General features: G+C 37.8%; 1 protein-coding gene across 9 annotated transcripts in view; it reads right to left on the reverse strand.

The window, feature by feature from the left end:
- BPTF (bromodomain PHD finger transcription factor) overlaps window positions 1-16,141 on the reverse strand; it is a 148,124-nt gene that overhangs the window by 55,566 nt on the left and 76,417 nt on the right. For all 9 annotated transcript variants that reach the window (XM_027625141.2, XM_027625144.2, XM_027625142.2 and 6 more), the window contains 4 exons: window positions 13,539-13,726; window positions 11,479-11,834; window positions 10,817-10,948; window positions 883-1,012 (listed from right to left, as the gene is read on the reverse strand). In XM_027625141.2, coding sequence (XP_027480942.1) covers window positions 883-1,012; window positions 10,817-10,948; window positions 11,479-11,834; window positions 13,539-13,726 — 806 coding nt within the window. The remainder of the gene's footprint in view (window positions 1-882; window positions 1,013-10,816; window positions 10,949-11,478; window positions 11,835-13,538; window positions 13,727-16,141) is intronic.

The raw sequence follows: 16,141 nt of genomic DNA on the forward strand, positions 1-16,141 counted from the left end.
TATGCATTTTTACCAAACAAGATCAATAGTCAGGCAAATAAGTTTACCAATTTTATTTTCAACAGAAATCAAAGATTTATGAAAAAACTGATTACAGCCGACCCCTGAACAACATAGGGATTTGCCGCCTCCCCATGCAGTCAAAAATCCACGTATAACTTTTGACTCCCCCAAAACTTAACTACCAATAGCCTCCTGTTGACCAAAGCCTTACCAATAACATAAACAGCTGATTAACACATATTTTGTTTGTTATATGCACTATATACCGAACTCTTTACTACAGAGTAAGCTAGAGAGAAGAAAATGTCATTAAGAAAATCCTAAGGAAGGGGGCGCATGGGTGGTGCAGTCGGTTAAGTGTCCAACTCTTACTTTTGGTTCAGGTCATGGTCTCAGGGTCATGAGATTGAGCCCCGCGATGGACTCTGCTTAAGACTCTCTCTGCCCCTCTACCCCCACCCTTTCTCTAAAATAAATAAATCTTAAAAAAAAAAAAAAAGAAAAAGAAAAGAAACATCAGAAGGAAGAAAAATACACTTACGGTACTGTACTATATTTACCAGAAAAAAATCTGTGTGTAAGTGGACCCATGCAGTTCAAACCCATGTTTTTCCAAGGTCAATTACACCCCTTTCTAATATGAAAAATGTAACACAATTTTAGTTTTCTAACAATTTCAACAAATTAGTCTAATAGCCCACCTATATTCTAGTAAGATAAACCCTATGCTTATAAAATTGCCAGAAAGATTTACTTTGTTCCAACTACATTAAATAAAAGATTGTGTCAAAAGTAAAACAAAATTTAGATATTCAAAGTTGCAAAATACAAGTCTCAGAAATGGCTAACCCTATTTTAAAAGACTATAATAAAAATTACCTGATGTTTAACTGGAAACGTGTATTTTACCCATGTAGCCTGTTGCATTGTTTCTTCCTCTTCTTGTTTTTTCTCTTTTTTCTTGACTTTCTCCTTTTCTTCTCTTTCAATTGATGTCATCCTGTGTAACCTAAGAATATATGAATGGAAAGACAGAACTGCATTTGACTTTGAAAAATAAATTAAAAAGATAAAAATACAGGACTGCAAATTAGGAAGACAGAATCAAAGGATGGTTAGCTATATTCCCATGACCTAGACAACTCCAACTCACAAAAATAAGTAGGTAAATAATTCCATAACGGGAAAAATCAAACAGTAGAAAGAAGCAAGAACATGCCATCCTTCCCATATACGTCCCTATAAGAAATACACTCACTTATGGCTTACTCCTGAAACTATTCATATATACACCAACATCATATTTACACAAAAGGGATACTACATTCACAACTACACAGCTTTTAATCAATAATTAAATAATTGCACTAGAAGATCTTTTCATACCAGAGGATAGAGATCTTTTTAAAGAATTAAATAATATACCCCACTGCATGGACATACTGTAATTTATTGGACCCGTCCCCTATTAAAGAATACATTATTCCTTTCCCACCAAAAAGACCAACAAATCCAAAACCTTTTATTTTAACAACCAATATTTCTAATTCTATCTAGCACTGGGGGTTTTAAAGCCATCACAGGATCCACTAATGTAGAATTCAGGCTTTCTACATCCACAGAGAAAAAGGCCCACGAAGCTCCCGCTTTTGGGTGAGGGGAAGGGCTGGGAAGGAAGGACCCACACTGATTCGCGTCAGTCATTAAACATAGGGCATAGGCCACACTCTTTTTTCAGGATGGAAAATGGCTATCACTGCACCCAGCAGTAAGGAGACAGGAGGGTCTGTGGTGAGGCTCTAAGTTAAGATGGATTTTTGTCAACGGGAATTTCTCCCATAAACAAGGACACTGACCAAAACCTATGAAGAGAAGAGCCTGTCTCTAAGAGCTCCAGTGGTAGAAAAACTGCTTTAGCACACCCTAACCAGATGCAGCCCATCTTGCGTGCATAGCTACATGAAAACAAAAACAAAAACAAAAACAGAGATCTTTTGTCAACTTGCGGGAGGAGGTGGTGCTGGAAAGATGTGCGAGGGGATTTAATTCTTTTTATCTCTAGCCTCCCACTAAAAGTTCCTTATTTATCTCCACTTTCAAGAAAGCTTTGTGTCCCTAGGAATCTAAGACCCTAAAAGCTAGCCTACCCCAGGCCGAGAGAGAGCTCATGCCTATTAGCTGCACAACCCCTAGTATAGCAAACAATCTTCATTCTCTCACAACTGATGGGAGGAGGGGAAAGGGAGTAGATTCTCACGGGAGACTAACTTACTCAAATACCATCAATTTGCCACTACTTTTGGAACCAGGGCATGGGGCAAGCTCTGCAGGTACACCTTGGTGGAGAACCTGACAGCTTCAGTCCGCTAGAGTAAGGAAGGAGTGACTGAGCCAGGATCAAGTAGTATTTCTGAACATAGTTTTTGTAGGCTGAGCTTTAAAACCCTCTGAAAGTTCAGGTCTGACAGAGCAACTGAGCTATCTGCGCTGATAGTGGCCGGGACCGGTGCACTGTGTGGGGAGACCACCGATGGAGTGACACTCTGGGAGCTCACAGCTGGGCTGGGCGCTCAGCTTGTGCTCTTGGTGCTCACATGGAAAACAGAAACATTTTCATCACCAAATACAAAGGCACCACTTTGCTGAGGAGGCCAGGCCACTAAGGTAGTACTGTAGCTAATCTGTGATGTTAGCTACTCTAGAGTAAATTCTATTGTTCTCACTGCCACCAAGACAATCCTTATGTTTTGGCAGCAACAAAGCTCAGCTCTGAAAGAGGTCAATTCCATTTGGTTGGGCAGAAATCTTGGCTACTGCTGGCAGCCTAGAGGCCCCGGGAAGGAAGCCCGATCGGGCTGGTACCGTGCAGCCTCCAGCTGCCGCTCCATACTGGCAGGCGCACTGCGTGGCAGGTGTCCCTTCCACACCTCCACGGTGCAACTGAGAGCATGACCAGGAGTAGGGACCAAGCTTCAACTCCACTGCTAATCTCCACGTGGTGCCAGGGTCTTGTGCTTGTTTTGCTGTTATAAACAAAGCTATGAGAAAAAATGTTTTGTGTCTTTCTTGGTAAACTTGGACAGTACCCCCAGTGTCCCCGAGTGGGGAGGTAGCTAGGTCCAAAGGTTCTTGCATTTAAAATGCTGACAAGTAAAGCCACAAAGCTCTTCAGAATTGTACACGTCACACTGCCGCCCATAAAGCCACCTGCTTTCCCACACCTTCACTCAAGTTAGTACCAAACTTCTAAGTCATTAGCCCAATTGAGAGAGAAGAGATTATGTCCCACTGTTTTGATTTACATTTCCTTAATTACGAGAAAAGTAAACATTTTTTAATGTCCACTGGCCTTTCATATTTATTTTTCTGCAAAATGCCTGTTCAAATCCTCTGTCTTGTCTGTACTGGACTATCAGTCCTTTTCATTTATAAAAGATCTTTATCAATTAAGGTAACTTCCCATTTGTGGTGCAAATATTTTTCCTCAGTTTGTCATCTGTCTTTTGAGTTTGATTATAATATTATTTTTCCACTCAGAATTTTAAATACATATATCCACTTTTTCCTCTATGGCATCTGGGTTTTACATCTGTTTAAAAAAAAAAAGTATCACAACAAAAACATAATTAATCCATGGTTTCTTATTGAAGTTTTTTAGTTTTTGTTTTTTTAAAAAAAATCTTCATTGATCTGAATGTTTTTGCTGAGGCAGGGATCCAGTGATATTTTCTCTACACATGTCCTCTTTCCTTCTCTTACATGTAATGTTATCATTGCTAGATGCTCACATGTGTGTAGGTCTATTTCTGGGTTCTTTGTTCTATCCCGCTACCCTAAATCTTACTTTTTATTGTAGCTTCAAAAATGTTCTAATATCTATTGCTTTTTTTCTCATGCCTACTTTCCTTTTCTTGCAATTCATTTTTCTAGCTGAAATATTAGTATCATTTTGATCAAGCCTGCCTGCCTCCCAAAGAGGGAAAATCCTATTCATAATGCAAATGAATGATTTTTGATAGATTAAATTAATATAATTATCATAATGCATGGTTTTCAAAAAAGTAGTATACATATCTAAACATATGATGTATCTTTACCTTTTCATTTTTTTTTAAAGATTTTATTTATTTGAGAGAGAGAGCATGAGCAAGAAAGCAGAACCAGGGGAGCAACAAAGGGAGGAGAAGCAGACTCCCTGCTGAGCAGGGAGCCCGATACAGGGCTCGGGCTCGATCCTAGGCCCCTGGGATCATGACCTGAGCCGAAGGCAGCAGCTCAACTGACTGAGCCACCCAGGCGCCCCTCTTTACCTTTTCATTTACTGAGTATCCTTTCTATCCTTAGTAAAGTTTTAACAATTTCTTTACACGATCCTAAATGTTTCTTAAATTTATTCCTAGTTATTTGAGAGTTTTGTTGTTGTTATGGGAATCTTTTCTTTCATTATAATTTTTAAAACTATATAAGACATAAGCAGGTTAAGAAAGAGAACTTTGTATCAATAACCAAATACATCAGAAGCTAGTGTGTCCCACTCCCAGGCAGTCATTATCCTGATTTTTGGGTTATCGTCCCCTTGCTCTTCTATACAGTTTTATCACCCATGTGTATATCCCAAACAGTATAAAGTTTGGCTTTTGAAAATTCGGTAGCAAGAATAAAACTAGCTGCATGAGCAAAAGAGCAATACTGTTACTATTAAAAGAAGGCTCCCAGGAAAAAATAAACTTGTCGCTGGGTCACAGTAGCCTCTTCTGGTGAAATCTGAGGGTGAGGGTCTGAGTGAGGCCTGGAAGACACTGGGCTCACCATACTCATGGTTATCTGGCAGGACTGTGTGGAAGTTAAGTACACTGCACAGATATGATCCAAAATGGACTGCTATGGACTTTCTGCACCTATGCTTTCTGATGATTCTCTGGTGTGACTTGTGAAAATTCTCACTTCTCCCCACTGACTTGGGCTACGGTCTTCTTAGGCAGGTTACCATATGTTCACCTGTGTTATTGCTTCCATGGCTTTACTGCTGCAATATGTATTCTCTGTTGTTACCCTATTCTCTGTGGATTTATGCTTTAAAAAGATCCCCTTGCCACAGTTTTCGAGGAGTTAAGCAGGGAACAAAATTAAATGTATTTATACAATTTGTTATTTTAACTCAGAACTCCCACAGTATTTTCTACATGGTTACTGTTACATAAAATGTATTGTTCTGGGGGCACCTGGGTGGCTCACTCGGTTAAGCATCTGACTGCGGCGCCGGTCATGATCCCGGGGTCCTGGGATCAAGCCCCACACTTGGCTCCGTGCTCAGCAGGGAGTCTGCTTCTCCCTCTCCCTCTGCTCCACCCCCAACTCGTACACATGCGTGTGTCCTCTCTCTCAAATAAATAAATAAGATCTTTATTTAGTTTTCAGATTGTTTCTGATAGTTTTTCAATTTTCTTGGGGTTTTTAAGCATCTAATTAGGTCAACTGCATATAATAATTATGCCTTATCTGTCAACACACACATACATACACATAATACACACATATATATGTATGTTTTATTTCTCTTGACAAACTGCATTAGCTAACACTTTTAAGAAAAGTTTAAAAGCATTGATAGTGGGCATTTTTGTTTTGTTCCACTTGAATGTTAACGGGAACATATCAAGAAAGCATGATGGTTTGGTTTGGAATACATCTTTATGGGGAAAAAAAAAACAAAAAAGACTATTCTCTATTCCTAGTTAAGATTTTTTTAAATAAGAATTAATGAACTTGATCATCTAATGAGATGATCAAAGTTTTTGCTCTCTGACTTCTTAAAATAGCATGACATTAATAATCTCCTAAGAGTGGACAAGTCTTCCATGTCTAGGGGAAGCCAATTTAGCCATGGTTTATAATTTTAAAAATTTACTCCTGAATATATTTGCTAATGTTTTAGGAGTACCTGAATGCACATCTATTTGCCATTAATTATTAACCAACGACAAATATTAATAAAGGAGACAGGGCCATGTCCATTACTATGTATCAAATTTTATAATAGTGTTATACTAAGAAATAATAATCTGCAAGATTCCCTTCTTTTCCCATTTTATGGAAGAGTTTGAATAGAATTACCTATTACCTGAAATCTGAAGAACTTCCTTATGAAGTCGTCTGGTCCTGCCCACCTCCTTATTGACAGGTACAGTGACATCCTTTAAACTGAACCAGAAATCCTTTTCCTGCCTGAGAAGAGAGTGTGGCCCATGCCGTACTGTCTAATAACTGAGATGGGGGCGGGGGGCTGGGGACCCTCTTCCCCAATCCTTCTACCCAAAACTAGAAGCCCAGTGGGCCCTTCCTCTATGGATATAGGAAGCCTGAACACTATGTTAGTGGACCCTCTCAAGGTTTAAAATCCCTAGGGCCAGTGAGAGTGAATCAGAAATACTGATTGGCATAGCCCCTTTTCTATTTTTGATGGTTATTTGTGTTTTCCCCTTTATTTTTTCTTTCCTGATAATCTCACCAGAGGTTTGTAAATTATAATGGGAATCTAAGGTATGTTCTCTATTTCATCAAATATTTAATATTCAACAGTTCTTAGTATTTCCTGTCTTCGGGGTGACTTCTTGAGATGTATACCTAGCTAATTAATTTGTAGTTCTTCTTTTCTAATGTAAGCATTAAAGACTACCAATTTCCCCCAGGGTACTCTTTAGGGGCAGCCTGCAAATTTCAATATACGTAGGATTCTCGTGACCATTCAATTCAAAGTGTTTTCTAGTTTCCATTACAATTTTTCTTTGAACATTTGTTATTTATTTAGAAGTGTATTTCTTAGATTTCAAGCGTACAGCTCTTGCACTTCTTTAAACTTTTACCAGAAATGTCTGTATCTATAAACAGTATTTTAACATACTAGAATACATGCTTTTAAACTTTACATAAATAGAATCATATAACATTTATTTTTAAGAAAGGAATTGTTTTAACTCTATTGTACATTTATGAGATACAATCTCGTTGACACTTGCTCTAGTTTCATGGCTGTATAATGGCCCATTATAGAATCACACCGTAACTTAAATGTACCTAATTATGGACAGTTAGGGATTGTTATCAAATTTCACCATTACAAAATACTGTAAGAAACATCTCTGAGTGCCTGGGTGGCTCAGTCGGTTAGGCGGCCGACTCTTGACCTCAGCTCAGGTCTTGATTTCAGGCCCTGCATTGGGCTCCACGATGGGCGTGGAATCTACTAAAAAAAAAAAAAAAAATCTTCCTACATGTCTTCTCATGTACACATGTAAGGTCTCTCTAAGGTACTGAGTTAGGAGCAGAATTGTATTTTGAACTTTGTTTTTACCAAATGATTCTTTAACATGGTTGCAGCAACCATTTCCCTCCTTGCTCTTTTATCAGCAGTGTATCAGAATTCTCTTCCTATTATGTCACATATTTGCCTATGTTCTTTAAATTTTTAACAATCCGATGGGTATGAAATAATAGTCCCTAGTTTTAATGTGCATTTACCTCACCTTACCAGGGAAATTTTCATGTTTTTGGCTATTTGTGTCTCCTGTGAATTATATTTGTATCTTTGGCCTTTTTTCCTACTAAATGATTTGATTTTTTTCTTACCGAACTAGAGAAGTTCTTAAATATATTGTGAATACTAACCCTCCTTTGATCATAGTATGATAAAAAAATAAAAATTCCTTTTAACCCATCTATGACTTAGTTTTTTAGGATGACACATTATTATGAAACTCAAACAAGAGGAAACAATCCACCATTCACTGATCTATACATATGTGATAAAACTACACAAAGAAAGGGTATAACAAAACACAAACTTAAAAATTACATTCTCTCTCAGGGGAGGCAAGGTAATGTGAATGGAAAGTAGATGCAATAATGATAATGTTCTTATTTTTTAAACTGGTTGATGAATTCACAGATGTTATTTTATTATGACCCATTCTTACTTATATATTACAATCTTATGTTTGTATCATAATATTAAACGTGAAAAAGGAAAGTCACCTGTAGTAACAGCAGACACACAGACACATATATGCACACTCATTCTTATCTGATAGATAACAGCTTATAAATGGGAGAAATAATGCCACACTTTGGTATGTTCTGAAACATAACGAATCAGGAAGGTAAAAAACAAGAGTAAGAGAAAAGGAATGAAGTATGGGAGGAGGGGAGGGAGAAGGAAAAAATATGGGAAGGAGAGGCAAGGGGAAAAGGGAAATGGGATAGAAGGAAGAAGGGAAGGGGGCAGAGGAGACAGGAAGGGAGGGAAGGAGGGAACTTTCTTCATTCCAAAATCATAATCTTTTATATTTTCTTCCAGGGAGTTTTGCTTTTGACATTTAGGATTTACTCTACCTGGAACTGACTACTGTGTATGATATGAAGAATGGGATCCAATTTTCCCCATATAGATAACTCAAATTGCCTCATCACACCTGCTATGAAGAGTTCAATCTTTTTAAAATGCTACTCTATCATCTATTACATGTCTATATATGGGCCAGTCTCTTTCTGGATGGTTTATTCTGTACCACTGGTCTATTTAACTTTGCATCTATACCACAGTATTATTATAGCTACCAAGTAAGTTTTGTTATCTGGTAGGACAAGTCTTTCTACCCTGCCCTTTCTTTTCCTTTTTTTATTATTTTATTTCTTTGTCAGAGAGATAGAGAGAGAAAGAGCACAAGCAAGGGGAGCAGCAAGCAAAGGGAAGAGCAGACTTCCCTTCGAGCAGGAAGCCTGACTCAGGACTCGATCCCAGGACCCTGGGTTCATGACCTGAGCCGAAGGCAGACGCTTAACTGACTGAGCCACCCAGGCATCCCTCTACCCTGTCCTTTAGGTGTAAACCCTACTGCTGCCCTTTCCATATAAAATTTCTGATCTTGTCAAATTCTGCAGAAAGCCCAATGATAATTATTCATGCTATTGGAATTAATAATTATGTAATAACATGAGAAAAATTTAAGACACTGAGTATTCCTATACATGAACATGAGATATACTTCTATTTATTTACATATTCTTCCATACCTAATGTTGTTTTTCAACAAAGCCTTTACAATTTTCTCAAAAAAAAACTTAATTTACTATTTTTAAAATGTTCTGCAACTGTTAGATATTTAGAAGGCTCTCAAAGCTTTATTACTGACTCTCATAATAAACAATCATTTAATGAGTAAAATCATTGGCTGAATTTGTAAACAGTACCTTAGGGTCAAGTCTTAGAGAAGTTTGTCACCTGTAAGTTTTTGACCACAGTATAGAGAGAAGTTAGAGTCCTGTTATTAATCTCTAATTTTTCTGAATCTCAGTCTCTAATTTTTTAAAAAATTCAGAGCATTCTATTTTACCTCATCATATTAAAAAAGAGTTCTTTCATATGTATTACCAGATGTGTCATACTAATACAAATACAATTCATGATATAATTTTGTAACTCTAAGTAACATGTTTAGAAGGCTAGTCATAATGACAAACCAGGAAGAAAAAAAAACAAACCTGATTAAAAAAAAAGTTGAATTCCATCTTCCATTGGAATGTTTAAAATTGAGAAATGAATTTATAAAAGGTATGATTTAGTCACTTTAAGTTATGTCTGAGTACTGGAGTTTATTTAACAACATTTAGCTAAGTTTCAGTTCTCAAAGTACTGATCTCTGTCACCAGAGACATGGTTGCTTGGTCCACCAACATTAGCTTCAGGATGACCACTGAATAGAATAACGCTGGGACAGAACAGTTTTGGGCATGTCTAGAGGTAAATCCAAGAAGCAGCAACAGAAACTCAGTATACTGCTTCACAATTCCCTCTCACTCTCTCCTTGCTCTACTACCTTGATAAAAGAGATCAGTAAGAAGTAGAATAAAAGCCCATGGCAGCCATTCAGCTCTCCTCTCCTAGCATGCAGTCTGTAGCACCTGAACTTAACCCTCTTTTTTTCATCCTAGGAAGAATTAAGTCCATTCCACTAGTGGAAGCCTCTATTGGTAGCAGCAATTACATTCAAAACAGGAGGGAGAAAAGAGAGAAAACAAAGTATGATTTATGCAAGGAGAACACACACACACACACACACACACACACAAACAAAAAACAACTGAAAGCAATCCTTAGCAGATGAAAATTTAGCAGGTGTAAACTATTTTTCTTAAAAAAAACTTTTCATTATAAAATAAAACACAGATGTGGGAAGCAACACAAAATATATTTATATTAACAAAATAACAGTGTCATACCTTCAGAATGGGCTCCATAGAGGGGCAGGGAAAGTAAAATGATTCTTTCTTTTCACTTTGAATAGTAATTTACATTTTTTTACCAAAAGCTTATATTAGTTTTTATAGTAATAACTTTTTAAAGACTAAATAAAGTTAAGCAAAACCACTAGAATTAAAAAGCAGATTCAAGTCACAAAATTTATCATTTTTTTTAACCCTCTGCTGAAGTCACACAACTCTGGGTCTACTTAGGAGCTGAATGATGTTTGGATGTTCAATTCTAAATAAATCAGATGCCTAGCACAGTAACTGAAACATTCTAGAATATTCAAAAAATGTGAGTGCTTTCTATTCAATAAAAATGCTAATTTTTACTTAAAAAAATAAGAAATAATATTTATTCATGTTACATTTCATAGAGAAGGAAAAAAAGGCCAGGAAGAGTTAAATTTAATATGTAATATGACCTTCTGAATACATTAACTGTCATTATTAATAGGTTAATATTCCAAAAGGAAGTACGGGATACCATTTACAAGGCTCAGAACTCACTTACCTGGTGTGTCCTAAAGATTCTCGCCATATTGGTAGCATCACAACAGGTTTGACGGCACACTCCAAAATTGCTAAAGCCAGTGCAAATTCTCTGGGTTTGCTACACATCTGAACTGCTTTGATCCAATTTGCCCTGCATTTCAGAAGGAGGGGAAAAAAGTTATTTTACTTGTTGGTCTTAAATTAAAACCACAAGAGCTGTAATTTCTGTCTCCATCTCATACAGCATATGTTTCTAGGCTAAGCAGGTTTAAATATACTGCTACTGAAAACTCCTACCTCACAGAATCATAGTTTTTTTATTTTTATTTTTCGGTGCGGAATGGTGGTTTTATTAAAGCACAGGGGCAGGACCCGTGAACCCCAGATTTTCAACACTAGCAGGAATCCCAGAGATTAAGGCCTCCTACAGTGTTCTGGAACTTTGACTGGCCCCCTCTTGACTCCAGGGATGAAGACTCCACCTTCCAGAAATCTTCCAAATGCTAATGTTGGTCCAGTAACTTAGAAGTATACTCACATCCCTAAAGTCCTCAGTGTTTGGCTTAACTAAACTGACTTCATTCAATTCATGGGTAATGAGTTTCAAGTGAGCACCTGCAATAATTACTTTGTAAATATTTAATGTATTCACAACAATAAATGAACCTTAGTTTCCCTTACCTGTGTGAAGCCCAGTTTGGATGAAGAAAGGATGAAGGGATATTGTTTTCTAGTTGGGTGATAGTCAGTCTCAAAGTAGATATGGTAAGAACCTTGGACCCGTGGACAGAACCGTTCCATTTGAACTCTCCTGCTGGAGTCAGACAGAATTTATGTGCAAGATGTCTTCTCTTATCATGATCTTCTCTGTGCTGGTGTTTATTCAAAGCAAATGAGTTGGTGGAGTACTGATTGTGGTAGACACGATACTTCCCTTCTTGACCCAACTTAAAATAATTGTTGATATTTCCTTTCATGACCACTTCCTTTTTGGTGCTCAACCGTGAAATTTCTCCTTGAGAGTTAACTACCAGTACCTGACCAAGAAAATAAAAAGACTCATTATTCATATCAAATATGTAAACTTGATCAACTGTCTTTCAATAATCTGTGATTTATCATTCCAAATAAATCTGTGATTTATTTATTCCAAATAAAGTTCAGGTATATCTTACAACTGAACGTTTGAAATTTGTAAGTGAAGTTAAAAGCTACACCTGTTTACAATTAAACAACCAAGATCTTCCCATAAAAAGAACCCCTACTAAGTGCCTATTATATGTCAGACATTATGAAGTATTTTTAAGTATCTCAAATATACACACAAAACCACATGTGTACCTCAATCACCAATCATTACTTCAAGCTTATAACATACAGGGTAGGGAAAAAGGAAGGCATTACATGTACTATTCGCCAAAAATATTCCTGGAAATATATTTTTGTCTGCTCCTTTTATTATTCCAGCTTTAGTATGACAGCCCATGGATACTTTAAAATCATGTTTTCAAACAGCTGATCCCAATCCTTTAGTGAACCGTGAGATCAATAGTGGATCTTTCTCAACTTTTAAAAAAACAAAATACAACACAATCAACTAGACTAGAAGATAAAATACGAGAGTGCTTCCCACATGGTAAGGTAAAATACTATTTCAGGAAATTTCTGAATGTGTGTACTGGGTTGCTATGAAAAATGTCATACTGAGGGTCAGAGTGAAAAACCAGCTTGGAAGCTATTGCTTTTAAAGAAATTCCTATGATGTTTAGAAAAAAACACTATATATTCTTGCATATCTACCTTGCAAATAATTCTTAAATATGGGAGACCCAGTTGTGGCATGATTCTGCCACCCTGGCCAGCTGGGGAACAGAAATACTAATAAGTTCTAGCTGGGGTGCCTGGCTGCCTCAGTCGGTAAAGTGTCTGACTCTTGATCTTTGGGTTGTGAGTTCAAGCCCCACACTGGGTGTAGCGATTACTTCTTAAGAAATAAAAAATAAAAATAAAAATACTAGGGGCGCCTGGGTGGCTCAGTCGGTTACGTGTCTGACTCTTAATTTCAGGTCAGGTCATGATCTCAGGGTTGTGAGATCAAGCCCCTCATTGGGTTCCTTAGTGGGGAGTCTGCCTGAGATGCCCTCTCTCCCTTACCCTCTGCCCCCCCTTTTGTGCATACTCTTTCTCTCTCTAAAATAATAAAGAAATCTTTAAAGGGGGGGGCTGGGTGGCTCAGTAGGTTAAGCGTCTGCCTTTGGCTCAGGTTACGATCTCAGGGTACTGGGATGGAGCCCCGTGTCGGGCTTCCCTGCTCAGCAGGGAGTCTGCTTCTCCCTCTCCCTCTGCCCCTCCTCCCTGCTCATGCTCTCTCTCTCTCTAATAAATAAAATCTTTAAATCTTTACTAAAGCCCACAAATAGTGTACTCTTTATCATATATGAAAAAGAAGCCTCTATCTCTTTAGAATAAAACTAACCATATAGTAAGAAAGTATACCACCCAATTACAGCATTTCCCCACATGAAGTGAAATTTGGGTACACAACTATATTTATTGTATAAAATATGTATTATATGTATTATAAACCTAACCACTTTTAACCTGCTACCCACTACACTCTTGAAAGTAGAAAAATACAATTCAAAAGTAGGTCTACAAACTTCCCGCCCCTATTTCTCAGTTCGGATAAATAAAATTATTTCACATTCCAGAGATTTTTGTTTTAAACAGAAAGAACATACCTCTTTGCCCTCCTTAAATAATTTATTTGCTTCATGGGCTGCAGCTGCCACCTGTTGGCTCTTCAGCTGGCTAAGTTTGCTGTCTGGATTCCGTAATCTGGTGATAATTCGAGTTGACCCAGATGCCCCTCTTCCGGCTCCAGGAGACTCACTTATTTCCCCATTAGACTTCTCTGATTTGAAATCACCTGTTATCAGATGAAAAGCCAAAAGGAATTGCTAACAGTAAGTTATTTATAACAACACCTTACTTATCCAAAACTCTTATCTGATGCACATCTAAGATCCAGAGAGTAAACAAAAAGTCCTTGAATAGCCAAAGCAAATAATTCCTAAAGGTTTTACTTAAAAGAACTTTACTGTGAGTCACTTGTTATTTTACAGAAAATTCAAACATGCCAGGTTATCTGTTTCAAAGCTCATGTACTAGAAAACATGAAGGGCTACTACAAATGTATAAGCAACAAACATCATAACTCAAAATGCACACTAATAAAACACTGCCTTATATATTCAATATGGATCCTGTACAAAAAGTAAAGGGTATAATTAATTTTAGAAAGATTTCCATTGAAACTGTTTAAATACCCAATGATTTAAAGCTTATAAATGCCAAGTGAATTTTCACCTAAGGAACCTAGAATTATCTGTGTATGCAACTAATTATACATGTGAAATCAACTAAATTAGTTTTTTCACTATAATAAAGGCCTCTCACATTTTCTTAACAACTTAATTTTTTAAAGCCACAGACTGCACCACCAAGGGGCAATTACTGCTTTGCCAAGAATCTCACTTTGGCTGAAAATTTCTCTATATTCTTAAAACCATATCACTATCCAATTTCCATTGGCCAGATAGCTGAACAAGATTTCTCTCTGTGTTTAATTTAAAGCTCTTTAACATGAAGAATAGTGTGTCACTGGCAAATGAAAGGCCAAACATAAAATTTACTAAAGATGGCATTTTGAGTAGAGAAAAAAATTAGATTGGGAAAACTGGCTATTTTGAAAAATACAAAAAACAATTCAGGAAACATTTCCTAATTTTATCTGACCAACACCCTTTCTTTCCTTTGTGCAGATGCTTTTCCCCCACATCAACCATGATTCAGCGAGGGCTACAAATCAAGATATTCTACCATATTGGGTGAACAACGTCACCCAGCTTAGCCTGACAGAGCATATAACCACCTGGCCACAGTGACTGTCCCAGATCCGGCTATGCTGCCCAAGCCATGCAGCATACTACTCTAATTTTTAAAATCTGGAGATGGATAAAGGGTCTTTTTTTTTAATTAAGTTTATTTAATATTTATTTAAGTAATCTCTACACCCAACATGGGGCTTGAACTCACAACCCCAAGACCAAGGGTCGTATGCTCTTCCAACTGAGCCAGCCAGGCGCCCCAGTTTTGCTTTTTGTGTTAGCGAACAAAAAGAGTATAAATTAGAGGCTGTCTACCTTTTATCCCACAACATGGGAAAAAACTTTTAATAATACGAGACAATAAGCTCATCGGGGGGCAGGTGGGAGGTGGGGTTGTGGAGGATAGGAGGAAGACCCGTGATAACCTCACTTGGTGCCCAGGGTCCAATAATGCACCTGAAGCTGTCTGTCACTACGTCTAGACTTCCCAACTGCATGACCCAATTAAATTCCCTTTTTATTTTAAGCAAGTTTGGTGGATTTCTGTCACTTAAAACCAAAAAATTCTAAATAATCTAGAGTGTTTAAGATTTTTGACCCCAAAATATGGGTAAGGGATACCGGGTGTTTTTCCATCCCAGGCTGGAAAGCTAGAAACCTTCAGTGTGTGACAGCAAAGCACTTAATCAGACTATCAACAATTTTCTCTTGGGTCTCAGACCATGAGTCTACCCATGCTGAAGTTTTATGTCAAGATACTGAACTATGGTGGCTACTTCCTGAGGCTATCTATACGGTCCTACAATAAAGACTTTTTAACAGCATCTTATCTAAGTTGGACTTCCTAAAAGGGGAAATGGAAGGCACAGTGCTTTTTAAAAGCCCTTCAATTTAGAGCCAGAGATCCAATACATTTGAGAGTCAATCCTTTGACACTTGTTTCTTTAAGTTTATTTATTTATTTAAGTAATCTCTACCCTCAGTGTGGGGCTCGAACTCATGACTCAGAGATCAAGAGTCACATACTCTTCCGACTGAGCCAGTCAGGCACCCTGACACTTGCTAAGTTTAATAAGGGAAAGGAGGCAGAAAATTCACCCCTAGGGGTAAGAACTTGAAAGGGCTGAGAAAGGGAACAAGGCTTATCCAACACCCCCTGCCCAAAGGCCACATTCCTATCATAAAGGAGTGAATCACTGCCATGCAGCCTGGAGGCAAGATACAGAGCTGCTTTACCCCAGCCTCCAGAGCTCATTGTTTAAGGATGGCAGGAGGCAGAATTCTGCCTAGGCAGGACTTCATTCACCCAAAGGCTAGGGAATTGGGTCTGCAAAGTAGACCAACAGAGCAAGTAGAGGGGCTTTACCTTCAGAGACCCGGAGAAGAGTTTCTGGGTACTGGGGACCCAGCTGGGTACTCAGACAATCTATGAGGGAGTGCTGCTGCCAAATCCC

This window comes from Zalophus californianus, chromosome 16, assembly GCF_009762305.2.
Source record: "Zalophus californianus isolate mZalCal1 chromosome 16, mZalCal1.pri.v2, whole genome shotgun sequence".
Lineage (NCBI taxonomy): Eukaryota > Metazoa > Chordata > Mammalia > Carnivora > Otariidae > Zalophus > Zalophus californianus.